Source organism: Chiloscyllium punctatum, chromosome 8 (assembly GCF_047496795.1).
Source record: "Chiloscyllium punctatum isolate Juve2018m chromosome 8, sChiPun1.3, whole genome shotgun sequence".
NCBI lineage: Eukaryota > Metazoa > Chordata > Chondrichthyes > Orectolobiformes > Hemiscylliidae > Chiloscyllium > Chiloscyllium punctatum.
In genome coordinates this window covers 22635419-22650944 of record NC_092746.1, presented here as the reverse complement: position 1 = coordinate 22650944, position 15526 = coordinate 22635419, and the positions used below count along the sequence as shown (strand labels likewise).

The 15526-nt window shown below is 38.7% G+C and overlaps 1 protein-coding gene across 8 annotated transcripts in view; it reads right to left on the bottom strand.

Moving 5' to 3' along the window:
• slc4a7 (solute carrier family 4 member 7) overlaps window positions 1–15526 on the bottom strand; it is a 159187-nt gene that overhangs the window by 45947 nt on the left and 97714 nt on the right. For all 8 annotated transcript variants that reach the window (XM_072575213.1, XM_072575214.1, XM_072575215.1 and 5 more), the window contains 3 exons: window positions 12424–12530; window positions 6910–7084; window positions 2997–3130 (listed from right to left, as the gene is read on the bottom strand). In XM_072575213.1, the coding sequence (XP_072431314.1) occupies window positions 2997–3130; window positions 6910–7084; window positions 12424–12530 (416 nt within the window). The remainder of the gene's footprint in view (window positions 1–2996; window positions 3131–6909; window positions 7085–12423; window positions 12531–15526) is intronic.

The window sequence follows — 15526 nt, the reverse complement described above, 5'->3', positions numbered from 1 at the left end:
AAATGGTGCAGTAGCTTCAACGGGCTGTATGATCTACTCCTGTTTCTATTTCTGTTGTGTTATGGAACATAATTACATTGTCCTCAAATTAACTTTGGTGCCTAAAGGATGCCATTTTTTTCCCCCCGAAGAGATGTATGTTTTGAAACTTCAGATCAATATGTGCCAGAGGTATGATGGGTTCCTATATGCCTGCTCATTAAATAAAGAAATCAATATCCTTCATTTACTCATTTTCTAGTTAGAGACAACATAAATCCAGTACTTAGTAATCATAAATAAGCGTCACAATTTGACAGGGATTTAGAATAGTTTACATTTTAAAAAAAACAAAATTTGATAGGGCAGTGTGAAAATAGCATACAATTTCAGAGTAAGGAAGAGCATAAAAGCAATTAAGACTGAATTACCAAGCAGAAATCCAAAGATGACTTATATTGAGCTCAAACAATAATTCCAGTTTTCCTCTCCACAGAGACTGAGGACCTGCTTGAGTTAGTCCATCAGTTTTTGTTTTTATTTTACATATCCAACATTTACAGTACTGTGCTTTTACTTAGAGTTTGTTTATGGAACTGATATATATGAAAATGGATTTTTCATTTGGGATGTCCCAAACGTGTGCAAAATGGAACCTATTATTATATGACCATATCACAACAAAAACAATATGAATCCACGAGCAGCCAGTGTATTGGGATAACTGCCTGAATAACATGGAGGCATGACCTGAATGTTCTGATCCAAATTAGATAAAAAAAAACTTTATCTTACCACCAGAAAGAACATAAAGGCACCCATCTCAGGATCTCTGCAAAACACCACCAGGCACAGACCTCCAGCCTGAAATTAACATTCCACTACTACCCTTCTGCCTTCTATGGGCAAGCCAATTCTGAATCTACGTGGACAAGTCACCATGGATTCAATGCATCTTAAATCTTCTGGATGAGCCTACTATGAGGGACCTGGTCGAAAGCCTTATTAAAATCCATGTAAATAACATCCACTTCTCTACCCTCATCAATCACCTTTGAAATTTTTGAGGTGGTGAATAAGACATGACCTGACCTGCTCAAATCCATGCTGACTGTCCCTAATTAGGCCATGCTTTTCCAAGTGTGCATAAATCCCATTCCCAAGAATTCTCTCCAATAGCTTCCCAGCCACCGATGCAAGATCCACCAGTCTGTAGTTTCCAGACAACGAGATATAATTTTGAGGCAGACCATGATACGATTTTATGAATAAGAAATCAATAATGACTGTGTTATACAAACAGTAACAATACAAGCAGTGCTGAAATCTGGATTCATTAGTGACAAATGAATGTGTCAAACTGAACATGTGGCTCACCTATAGATTTATAGTAAATGGAGCATCAGATCCTTTATGTAACCTGACCTATCTACAAATACGCTATGTCAAAATAACCAAAACAAAAACAGTTAGGCACTTTTAATATTTCCTGCATATTTTTCAAAATGTTTATACTTACAAGAATCTGATGGTGTACAGTCATAAGACTTGTAGTTCGCTCTAGAAAAAAAAATCTAATTCTACAAATACAAAGGATTCTGACAGTGATACAGAAGGAACAGTGATAAATTTCCAAATCATGACAGTGATTGATGAAAGGGAATTTGCAGGTGGTGGTCTTCTCACATATCTGCTGCCCTTGTCCTTCTAGATGGCAGTGGTTAGTGTTTGACAGGTGCTTTGTAAGTAGTCATGGTATATATCTGTAGTGCATTTTGTAGCTGGTACCACTGTGCAACAGCCCAGAGATATTGCAGAGCAGAGATGCCTGAATTCCAATAATTATCATGTTGCTTTGTGCAAGGAATGACTCCAACTAACTGAGATTTTCCCAGGATTCCCACTGATTCTAGGACTCCTTGACAACACATTTAATTAAATGCTATCTCAATGTCAAGAGCAGTCAATCTTACATCCTTTCTGGAGTTTAGCTCTTCTGTCCAGATTTGAACCGAGGCTCGAATGAGGTGAGATGGTAAGGACTCCTGGTGGAACCCAATCTGAGTATCAACACTTCTTGGTGATACAGTTGAAGACGCCTTCCATCACTTCATTGATGACCAAAAGAGTAAACTGACAGGTAGTAACTGATTGGGCTGGATTCATCTTGTTTTGTGTATGCAGGACATACCTTTACCTTATACCTTTAAAACCATCCAGTGTGTCAGATAGACGCCAGTGTTGTTGATATTAGAGTACAGCTATCTTTAGCCCGATCTGTTGTATTGATGCACTGAACTCTCCCTTCATTAATGATCAGGATATTGAAGGAGCCTTCTCCTCCAATGAGTTGTTTAATTATAGAACACCATTTAAAATGTGCCAAGACTATATTACTGTAACCTAACTCCATTGATTGGTCGGCACGATCATTTGTCACTCACATCTAAATTTGACTAATCTACAATTGCCAGTCTGGAAGTTTGACTTGTCACAGGCTTCATGCTAGTGGATTTCTTATTCTACCGAAAGGAACGGCTGATAACAATGAGTCAAACAGAATCCAAGTTATTCCACCAAGTGGTAGATGAATTTTTTTTTCAAATTCTATTACTAAAATTCATTATAATAGCAAGACCAAGTTAATGTTAAAGTTTACACTTGGGATTTGCAAAACAATCCTTATTTGATTTTATTCAGCACATTTGAAGGAGTGCCAAATAATCACAGCTCTCCTCCCTTTTCTTTCCCCATTTCAAGAGAGAATTGATTTCTTGTTCATGCTTGACCTTTATTCTAATAGATTTGAGAACAAAATTCGACTTTGACAAGTGACACAAGCCAGCAAAATGAATTATTTACACCATGTCATTTACTTGCTGTTCTATGACTGCATATTCAGTACTTTTGCTTAAGTCAACTTCTACACAACCCTCACAGTTGCAAGATGTATCATATTTTACAGCACAATATAATTTTCTTCTCAATAGTACTAAATAAAAGCGAAACATTCTTACTTGCATAACTTGAATAGTATTTTTTCAAACACTAATACAGGTCCTGTACTTCCCAAAATTGTAAGCGGCTGTCCAGAAAATAAGGAATACACAATTCCTGTCATTGAAGCCCCAAAGAGAGATTCTATTGCACTCTGGAAGAAAAAGCAAATCAGAAATTTATTTTTATTTATTTAATGTAGTTTCTTTGTTTCTGGTTTCTAGTTTTGCTTTGGAAAGAAGTTGTTTTGCAGATTGCTTCAGCAGCATCCTAAATGTTCTATGAATTGTGAAGCAATCTACAATCAGTTTCAGAAGAATTACAATAAAGTTTTCAGGTTTACAATTTAACACACCACATATTGCACAGAGGTTTGGATAGAATCAAGATTTCGACTGCAGCTGCATCTGCCCCAATTTTTATTAAAATTCATTCACAGGTTGTGGGTATCACTGGCTGTTCATCTAAATTGTCTTTGAAGGTCATGGTGAGTTATCCTTGACCTGCTGCATTCTCTGGGATGTAGGTGCACTCAAGTGCTGTCAATGATTGTGACCCAGCAACCATGAAGAAATGGCAATATAGTGTCCAGTTTCAGGATGGTGCAGGGTTTGGAGAGGACAGCATACACTGATGTTCTTCTATATGAAAGCATATAGAATTTTAGTGTGAAATGGTGAGCCAGAAAGATTGATGACCTTTCATCAGAACTTGAGGCAATTTCTTTGCAAAACATGTTCAATATGATGCTGCGTAATAGGTTAATGAAGATCACAGAAGAGTCAGAGGACAAGTAGCAGAATGGATTGCTAACTGGCTTCCAGCAACAAAGCACAGAGGTGGTAATGGGCAGCTACAAGTGACAAAATACGGGAAAATGTGTCCTGCGAGGAACGGTGCTGGAATCAATGCCATTTTAAATGTATATTAAAATGTGAACTTCTGTAAATGGAGAAATTGTTTCTTTATTTTTTTTAAAAGAGACATGGATAAAGAAGAGTGTTCAATAGTTAATAGTACTAATGAGGACTAGAAAAATTAAATGAGAACATTATAAACATACAGAACGGGCAAATAACTTACAAATAACTAAAACACACCTAATATAAGACAGTAGATTTTTGTGATAAGGTCACTTCTGTCATAAATGTTGCAAGTTATGGTGTAGCAGAAGAACAAAGGGATACTGAATTATATGCAGACCAATCAGTGAAAGTAACCAGAAGTTAGCAAAGCCATTTAAACGATCAAGCATTTTTGTTTACCATAAGTGACAGAAATATAAAATAGGAAAAAGTTATGTTAAACCTCATCTACATCAAACCCTATAGGTTCTGGTTGCCATATTGAAGAGAATACAGACACACTGGAGAGATAATAAGGAAAATTTACAAACATGATACTAAAAATGTAAAGATATATATCAGCTAAGGCTTGGCAGGCCAAGTCTCCTTTGAGTCTAATAAAGATAATGTAGAGAGAAATATTTCCACTAGTCGGGAAGAGGAAGAGGCCATCACTGGCACAGTGGTTAGCACTGCTGCCTTACAGCACTGGAGACCCGGGTTCAATTCCCGCCTCGGGCGATTGACTGTGTGGAGTTTGCACATTCTCCCAGTGTCTGCGTGGGTTTCCTCCGGGTGCTCCGGTTTCCTCCCACAGTCCAAAAATGTGCAGGTCAGGTGAATTGGCTACGCTAAATTGCCTGTAGTGTTAGGTAAAGGGGTAAATGTAGGGCAATGTGGGTGGCGGGTCGGTGTGGACTTGCTGGGCCGAAGGGCCTGTTTCCACACTGTAAGTAATCTAATCTAATCTAAAATAACTAAAATATAAGATAGGAAGAAAATTTATAAAGATCTGGAATTAACAGTTTAATAACAACCATGAAGCCAGTATCGGGTGACAGGAAACATCCATCTGACACAATGTCCAATACGGAAGGAAACTGCTGTCCTTACCTGTCTGGCCAACCCATGACTCCAGACCTAGAGCAATGTGTTTCACTCTTAATTAGCCAGTAGACAATTAGGGCTGGGCAATAAATGCTGGTGTAACCAACATCACCCACACGCAACAAAAAGAATTTTAAAAACACATGAAATCAAATAGGGAATTGGACATAATGGCTTTATCCAATGAGTAATGATGGCATGAATGTAGAGAGTGGTTGAAATAAATAATATAGATAAATTTAAAGAAAAAGGGAACAGGTTTTACAATTATATATTTAGACAAGGAAAGGCAGAGAGGTTAGAAAGAGTAAACATCAGCATAAATTATTTGGTCCAAATGGACAATTTCTGTGCTCTATATCCAATGCAATGACTCAGGATATTGTGAACCTACTTATCAATCATGTAATTTTAAACAGAATCATCAACTTCAGGCTTCACTTCAGAAGGAAACGACATTTCGTAAACTCATGCTTGCAGAGCAATCTGCTTTCATTAATGGCAATGAAGAACCAAGGTTCCTTCAAAAGCACCTTGCAAACCACCATAATTAGATTAGATTAGATTACTTACAGTGTGGAAACAGGCCCTTCGGCCCAACAAGTCCACACTGCCCCGCCGAAGCGCAACCCACCCATACCTACACTACAGGCAATTTAGGATGGTCAATTCACCTGACCTGCACATCTTTGGACTGTGGGAGGAAACCGGAGCACCCGGAGGAAACCCACGCAGACACGGGGAGAATGTGCAAACTCCACACAGTCAGTCGCCTGAGGCGGGAATTGAACCCGGGTCTCTGGCGCTGTGAAGCAGCAGTGCTAACCACTGTGCCACCGTGCCGCCCAAAATGTTTGAAGGTCAACTGCAGCAGATAGATGGTATATCACTACCTAGTTTCCCCTCCAAGCCACATAATATTCTGATTTTGAACTACATCACTGTTCCTTCACTGTCAGTGGGTCAAAATCCTGAACTCCTTACCTAACAGCATTATGGATGTGCTTACATTACATGGAAATTGCGTTCATGGTGGCTTTTAAGGTGATTAGGGATGGGCTATAAATGCAGGCTTTGCTAGCAATGCCCACATCTCAAATATTAAAATTGGTTAAAACATTTTGTGCTGCCAAACGGCATAAATTTTCTTTTTAACACAGGTTTATTTTTCCATAGACATAAGAACAGTAGACCATATTGCACCTTGATTCTGTCCCTCCAGTTCACAAGATCGTGGTGATTTGGATTCTACCTCCATTCATCAGCATCGATTCCATGCCTTTTAACAATGCTGCCCAGCAAAATCTTTACCCTGCACTGCTTTAAATGGAAGAAAGATTGCTGCCAGACTGTCACTGCCTTTTGCACATAATAAACCCTTAAACTACCTTCCTGAATAATCATAGAATCCCTACACTGTGGAAATAGGCCATTTGGCCCAACACATCCACACCAATCCTTCAAAGAGTAACCCACTCCAGACCCATTCTCCTACCCTATTATTCTACATCTACCCCAACTAATGCACCTAACCTAAGTATCCCTGAACACTATTGGAAATTTAGCATAGCCAATTCACTTAACCTGCATATCTTTGGACTGTGGGAGGAAACCGGAGCACCCAGACAACACGCAAGCAGACGCTGGAGAATGTGAAAACACCCCACAGACAGTTTCCAGAAGGTGGAATCGAACCTGGGTCCCTGGCACTGAGGTAACCACTAAGCCACCGTGCCCTTAATTATATCAGTATTTCCAGCTCCCCAAAACCAGAAAAAAAGTTTTTCTCAACAACTTTTTTCCCAAAATCTAAAATGTTGAAACAAATCATCTGCAGGGAATAATTATAAAAAAGGCTACCTGGTTTGAGAAAATTATAATAAGAATATCATTCTTGGTAGAATTCAATCCTGTAGAGTAAACAGCACAAACTAAAATCATAAAGATCATAAAAAACTATATTCATGTCTTAGATACTTACTATATTGTTATCAGTAGCTTCCCCTAGTAACCCTCCAAATGTGATGACAGGAGACATGCAGGCACAGTAAAGGAAAAGAATAGATGCTAAGCACTGCAGGCTAAATGCGTCTTTGAAGTCACTCAAATAGAATGGCGATTTTCTTTTGATGTCACGAATTAAGCCACCAAAGAACCTGTAGGGATTAATTTAGCACTTTTCATAAAACATTTGAATCTAGAATTTTATCTTCAATGTAAATAGAAGACAGTGGCACAGCATATTTACCACCACCAGATGGGTCAAAAATTACATAGGATAACAATCAATCACAGATTCCTTACAAAGAGTTAACAATGAATCCAATTTTAAGATTAGACCATTAGATGCAAGAGCAGAAGTAGGCTATTCAGCCCATCAAGTCTGCTCCCCAGTCAATAGATCATGGCTGATCTGAATCCTCAGCTCCACTTTCTTGCTTGTTCCCTGTAACGATGGATTCCCTCATTCATTAAAATGCCTTCTCTTTCAGCCTTGAATATACTTCATGTTGCAGCCTGTGCAGTAAAGAATTCCACAAATTCACTATACTCAGAAGAAATTTCACTTCATCTTTGTCTTAAATGAGTGACCCTTAATTCCAACATTACACCCTCTTGTCCCATACTTTCACGCAAGGGGAATCCTTCTGCTACTACTCTGTCAAATCCCCTAAGAATCCTGCATGCTTCATAAGGTCACCTCTCAACTTATAAATTCCAACAAGTATATGCTCAAATTGACTCATCTTCACTATATAAGACAGTCCCACCATATCTAGTATTAGCCAAGTGAACTTCCTCTGGACTGACTCCAAGGACAGCATATTTTTCCTTAAATAAGGGGACCAAAACCGCCATCAGTATTCCAGCTGCAGTCTGACTAGCCCCTTGTGTAGGTTTACCAAAACCTAGCACTGGAAAAGGCAAGCAGGTCGAAATGTCGACTCTCTTGCTCCTCAGATGCTACCTAACCTGTTGCGCCTTTTCCAGCACCACACTTCAACTCTGACTTTCCAGCATCTATAGTCCTCTTTATCTCCTTTTAGCAAAACCTCACTACTTTTATACTGCTATGAAATAAAGACAAATTTACGCCATGTTGCCTCTCCTTAATCTTAATTATGTATAAATTCTCAGCTATTACATTCTTTGTAATAACCTCTAACATTTTCCCAACAAATGTTAGCTTAGCTGGCTTAGTTAAATTATAGTTACTTGAAAAACTGCCAATCCTTTGAGTTTTTCAGAATTTAAAGATTCCTGGGGGATTACTCAAGTGTCCATCTCTGTAATAACTTCTTCTAACATCCAGCACAAATCCAATCAGATCCAGGGGCCTATCTTTAGTCGCACTAGTTTCTTGAGTACTTTTTCCTCTAGTCATTGTTATTGTATTAATTTCCTCTCCTCCTTTTACCCTTTTGATTATTTAGAAATTTTGGAATGCCTTTGATGTCTTCCACTGTGAAGACTGATGTACAGTATTATACAATTCTTCTACCAGCTCCCGGTTTCCTATTATTTCCTCAACCTCATTCTCTAAGGGACCTACACTCGCTTTGGCTTCTCCTTCTTTTTATATATTTAAATCTGATCATACCCAACAATCATCTTCTGAATAATAAATTCCAAAATTTGAGTTAAAAATAAGAAAACTCAAATGCCAATGTTGATATAAAAACAATAATGTAACACACAGCCAGTTTCTCATATGGTATGGGAAACATGTAATTTGTTACCACCTTCAGCAAGAAGGATGCTGAATATACCTTTAGTTACCTGTGCGGTGTGCAAACAGAGGAATAATCACTGTACTTTTTGGGTAGAAGCTCAGACGGCACACAGCTATTAAGGACACAGTTTTTATAGCAATAAACATTCCAAATATTTTAAACCTAACTTACTATTTTGAAAAAATTTTGTACATTAACCCAAGGTTTTTAGTTTAGAAAGCATGAAGGCATGATAAAATCTGAAGAAATTGAATTTACCCAATTATTTTCTTTGTTTAAATATAGAAAAGTCAGAGGTTTTGAAATTTTATTTTCCCCACTGAGTATGATAAATACAGATGGCTAAGAATATTGCTCTACACTCAGAACAAAAATAAAAAATAACTTTTAAATTAGGCACATAAAAACCTGACTCTTTTGGCATCAATAAATCTCTCTCATTTAAAAAACCTACATAAACTCTGCAATAGCATCACTGGCACCAACATTCCTGGGAAACCTACAGGCACATAATTGTCTGTTTTGACGCACAATAGAATTAGCATTTACTTGTTTAATAAAAAAGAGAAACTAAAATAACAGTATCCCTAGAATATATTACTAACTGCAAATAAAATAGATGCCATGGAGTAAATTGTGACTAAATGCTGGAAAATTAGTTTTCAAAAACCTGATACATTTGTAGAGGGAGCACAGCGAATAAGAGAAAAAGATTCCCAAGGAGTTGAACAAAGCCGGTGAGAAGACCCATGGAGACTGGGTATGTTTTATGTGTGGATAATATATTTAAAACATAGATAAAACGAGTTCAAAATATTTAAAGATTCGTTGCTTTACTTTGGCAAGAGCTGGAGGCAATGTTGTATTGTCAGTAAATTAAGAATCCAGAGAAACAGGCCAACATGCATGAGGACATGGGCTAAACTTCTACCACAGCATATAGGGAGATTTGAATTCAATGAATAAAAGCTGTGTTATATTCTTATTTATGCTGACCATTAGACTGGTGTCAGTTATCAAAAAAAAAAACTGGTTAATTAATCTCCCTGTCATCCTCACCTTGTTTGGCTTCATTTATACAGTAATGTGGTTGACTGTTAACTGCCCTCTGAAGTGGCTTAGCTAGCTCAGTTGTTTCTAACTGTTACAAAGTCTGATAAAAGGAATATAGATACATAGAACACCCAGCATTGATCAAGAGAGCACCAGAAATAACAATGGCAGGCAGCCCTGTCTACTCTGCAAAGTCTTCCGTACTAACATAGGGGGTGCTTGTGCCCAAATTGGGACAGCAGTCTCAAAGACTAGTTAACAGCCTGATATCATCATACTCAAGGAATCATAATTCTCAGACAATATCTCAGGCACCATCACCACCCCTTGGTCTGCACTGTCCATAGGTTAATACCAGAGGTGAAACACAGTAGCAATCAAAATTAAACTGCACAAGCCATACAAATTCTGTGGTTGCAAAAGCAGGTCATAAACTAAGAGTTCTGTGACAAGTAACTCACCTCCAGACTTGCCAGCAGCTGTCCATTACCTGCAAAGCCTAAATCAGGAGTGTGATTGAATAATCTCCACTTGCCTGCACGAGTGGAGTTTCAACAATACACATGCAGCTTGACAATATCCAGCACAAAGGAGCTGGTTTGATTGACACTAATTCCTTCCACCACTGATACAGTGTTAACCACATACAAGATGCATTACATTTAAAGTCAGGTTCCATATCACCTTCCAAACTGCAACCTCTACCAGCTAGAAGGACAAGGGCAGTGGATATATGGGAACACCATAAATATGGGATACATGGCCGCAACTTGGAACCAAATCACTATTCCATCACTCTTACTGGGACAAAACCCTGGAACTTCCTCCCTCACATGGTTTATAATGGCTCTGGGACAATTAGGGATGGGCAACACATGCTGGTCTAAATAGCAGTGAATGAAGGAATACTAAAAAACTAGACAGGTTAGACAGCATGTGTGGGGAGAGATTAGTTTAGATCATATTTCCAGTCTGGGACTGCTCATCTCATCCAAGCTGAGCATTTGTTGAGCATTTCATGTTTTCACTTCTTGGAAACAACTTGGATTTTAATTTGAAATAAGAAAACAGGGATGTCAAGAATGTTGATTGAGAACAACTGTACTGTTTATTGATGTAACGTTTTAAGACAAATTAAGGAACTGTGTCACTGGAGGCATCGCCAAAAGCATATTTGGAACTGGACTTAAATTTGATGCATTTGGAAAAAAAACACATGGCTTTATGTTGTACGTGTTGAAAAAATGATATGGAATGAAGTTAAGACACCTCAAACATTCAGTTTTCTTGCATTATAAAAATACTGATTTGGCCTCAATTGGACTATTCTGTCTAATCCTGAGTGTCATACTCTTGGATGGGTATGAAGGAGGTTATCAGAGAGTGGGGAAGATTCAAGAAAAGGATTGCAGGTAATAAGAAACTTGGGTTAGGTTGATAGGCTGCAGAAAGCTGTTGCAGTTCTCATTAGAGAAAGTACGAAGATCATGTTAAGAGTTGGTCAAAACCCATGTGGCTCATTTAGGAAGGAAGGAAAAGTTTCTATTGGCAGAAAAGTCAAGAACTAAACACCAATTGTTATTGCAAAAGAAGCAATTACAACATAGCAATGATGAAAACCTTTTTTGTTGCAATGTAATGTGCGAGTAGGATCTGGAATGCCTTAAGAGTGCATGTTAGAGGTAGATATGATCATGGTTTTCAAAAGGAACTGGAAGATAGTTTGAAGAGAAAAGATCTTCAGGGCTATGGGGGAGAAAAAAAAGAGAGTATTAAGACTTGCAGATTGGCGCTGACAGAATCTAGGAGCTGAATGATTTCCTTCTACGCTGTAATGATTCTATGAAGGAAACAAAGATTGTCAACATCTCATTGAAAGGGTTGGAGTAAATACAGATCAATAATTCAGCTTTTGAGGGACTGGAACTTGTCAGCGCTAATGGAATTTAATTTGAGGATAGTTGATTATTATAGAGTACAAACAGTAGATGTTAAAGTCTGCTAATGAATATGATGTGAAAAAATAACTCAAACTTCAGAAACTACCTCTGGGAATCGTGCCTTGCTCGTTTTAACAAAAACATACCTTAAGGAGGAAATTGCTTCCCATGTTAAAAAATACTCCCTCCATATGTCCCCAAAAATGTTCCACAATGCATTTATTTTTCAATTTCCTTATGCTGCTACATTTTTAACGTACTAAAAAGGTTAAATATCGTTTGGGTAACACTGAATGCCACAAGTCACAAAATACTAACTATCTCGGCTCATATTTGCATTTATCCACGAAGTTACAAGCTGAAAAATAAAACATCATGCAAAATACTCATACACTTACTATAATCCCAGAGGACTATTAGGCTGCTCTCTCATTAAAGAGAGACGATTGGTGATGATTTAACCAGAGGGTCACCAGTTGGCACAGTATCATTCAGTTCCTGTACTGGATGGTGTGACCATGAAGGACTCTCCTTCTCAACCTTTCCCTTCACCAAAGTTTGTGATCCTCATGTTAAATCATCACCAGAAATCTGTCTAATGAGACAGCAACAATATAATGGTCCTCTGAGACCATGGCAACTTTATCTTTGCTTTTGAGTGTCCAGATGAAATAAATGAACAAATCAAAGTAAGTGAGCACTCCAGTCAATGTCGTGCAATCATGCTAACTGCAAAAAGGAAAAAATATCTTCAAATGGAAAACAAACCTTCCAGTACGTTCAAGTTCTGGCCCAGTGTGATGCTCTTCATGATTTGTGGTTCCACTGGAAATTGGTGGACCATTTGGAAGGGGAGGGGGGCACTTCCGTTTTTCCTTTATGTAGCAGATAGAGGGAAGAAAAGATTATTTTACAAATAAGCTTTATGATTAGATTAGATTACTTACATTGTGGAAACAGGCCCTTCGGCCCAACAAGTCCACACTGACCCACCGAAGCACAACCCACCCAGATCCATTCCCCTAACACTACGGGCAATTTAGCATGGCCAATTCACCTAACCTGCACATTTTTTTTGGATTGTGGGAGGAAACCGGAGCACCCGGAGGAAACCCACGCAGACAAGGGGAGAACGTGCAAACTCCACACAGTCATTCGCCGGAGGCAGGAACTGAAACCAGGTCTCTGGCTATCCAAAGATTCACAGAATATATTCTGATCTGATGAATCATGGACTATGATTCAGTTACAAAGATAAATTTAAATAGTTTTCTGGATTAAGTACAATATACTAGCATTCAAGTCAGCATTCATCACAAGTTCATCTTTTAACTGCACCTGATAAAGGAATGATGACGTGAAGATTGGGATAGTTCAATATTCATATGATTTAGAGCATAACTTGATAAAGAGTGGGGGAATGAATTGAGAAAATGATAAGCAACTCTAGCTTGCAGATAATTAAAGTTTGAAGATAAACATTATTTGGCTTTATGTCACAGTTAGAAATGTAAACACTAAATAAAGGACTGCCCAATTGTCAAGGCACAAAAGCAAGCAATTTTGGGAAGAAGGTTATTAACAGTATGAACTATTCATATAGTTTGCAAAATATGATTGTGTTGAAGTAAACCAAGTTTGGTGGCATTTCTGCTCAAATCATTCCAAGACACACCAGTTTGCCGTAGGGATAATGATTCAGGGCAGAGCCTTGGCATAGAATGTTCTTCTATTGAATGAAGTGTTTGCTGACAGAAGCAAGCAGTCCAACTTGCAGATCATGAGGGAAATGCATCTAGAAGATTTACCTTAGCTTGCAATTAGAAGAAGAAATTTAAAGAGACTTCACAAAGCCTTTTGGTAGAAAGGCAATTATCTTAAATAGTCAGATTGTAAGGCATACAAGAGGTGTAGAAATTGCCTGGGAAAAAAAAAGGAGTCAATGCAACGCCAAAGCCTGCACAAGGAGCTAATACAGGAAAGTATTTCTCATGGAGAGATTAGCTGTTCAGATCACTCTTTAAACTGCTATATGCTACATCGGGACAAACCTAAATGTAATTCATTTTCTTACAAGTTACTAACTGTAAACTAACTCTGATATACCACTTTAGATGGGAAAAAGACAGATAACACAACAAAACATCCCAAAACAATACATCCACTTTAATATACCATATTAAGTTTGCTACCTACACATTAGGTGGTTGCCTTGAGGTACTATGACTAGACTATTAATGTAGTGAGTCACGAGTGTGGAGCTGGAAAAGACAACATCCAAGGAGCAGGAGAATTGATGTTTTGGGCATAAGCCTTTCCAAAAGAATGAGGCTTGTGGGCCGGCAGAGATAAATGGGAGGGGGTTGGAGGTAACGGAGAATGCAATGGGTAGATGAGGGTGGGGGAGAAGGTGATAGATCAGAGAGGAAGGTGGAGTGGATAGATGGGAAAGACAATGGACATATAATGGGCGGCATGGTGACTCAGTGGTTAGCACTGCTGCCTCACAGCACCAAGGTCCCAGGTTTGATTCCAGCCTTGGGTGACTGTCTGTGTGGAGTTTGTATATTCTCCCCGTGTCTGCGTGGGTTTACTCCGGGTGCTCCGGTTTCCTCCCACAGGTCCAAAAATGTGCAGGTCAGGTGAATCAGCCATGCTAAATTGCCCATAGTGTTCGGTGCATTAGCCAGAGGGAAATGGCACTGGGTGGGTTAATCTTCGGAGGGTCAGTGTGGACTTGTTGGGCCGAAGGGCCTGTTTCCACACTGTAGGGAATGTAATCTAATAAGGAGGGCTATGCAGAGTTGGAGGCCTAGGGATTTTGGCGGGGGTAGGGGGGTGGGGGGTTGGAGTGGAAGGAGGAAACTGGTGAAGTTCACAATAATCCCGTGTGGTTGCAGGCTCCCAAGATGGAAGACGAGGCATTCTTCTACAGGTATCGAGTGGTTCGGGTTTGGCGATGGAGGTGGCCAAGCAACTGCATGTCCTCGGTGGACTAGGAGGGGGGAGTTGAACCGTATTAATGCAGTGACCGGTAATGCTCTGAAGACCTGGGTTCAAATCCCACTATTTCATAGCAGATGATGAAATTTCAAAATCAATGATAATCTAGAATTAAGAGTCTAATGATGATAGACCACAAAACCATCATTAATTATCCTGAAAAACCCATCTGGTTCACTAATGTCCTTTAGAGAAGGAAACCTGCCATCTTTAATTTGTCTGGCCTACACAGACTCCAGATCCACAGCAATCCGGTTGACTCTTAACTGCCCAGTGAGCAACTGGAGATGGGCAATAAAATGATGCCCGCAATCCAGTGAATGAATATAAATAAAATACGGTCAAGTAAGTAATGCATGTATGAAGGTAAAGAACAACACGGTATGCAGTTCACAGTTAACCCAATCCCATACTCACCAAATATCTTTCCATGCAGGAGTCACTGAATTGGTATCAGAAACAAAAGTGCTGGTTAAAAATTTACATGGAAGCACAGGTACTCTGTGGCCAGCAAATCCATTTTAGCAAATTGTGCCCATTCAGCACTAAGATTTCAACTAGTATGTTTTTGGAATAGCAAATTTTACTAGAAATAGCATATTTGTCAGCAATCTGAAGGAGGATATACATCTAAGATAGAATAACAAGCCTTTCTTCTTTAAAAACATATTGAATGGCCTGTTGAGTTCTTAAAATATTTTCTACCCTTATTTTGAATGCATTTTTGTTTGACATTTTACAAGGCTGCATTCAAATTTTTGAGTGCTGGAAGTGAGTGCCCAAGAATTTTGTACATTAACTCAAGCAAATTATAAGACAAAAGGAAAGCATGACTCAAGTTTTAACATATGAATGTTGAAGTTACGAA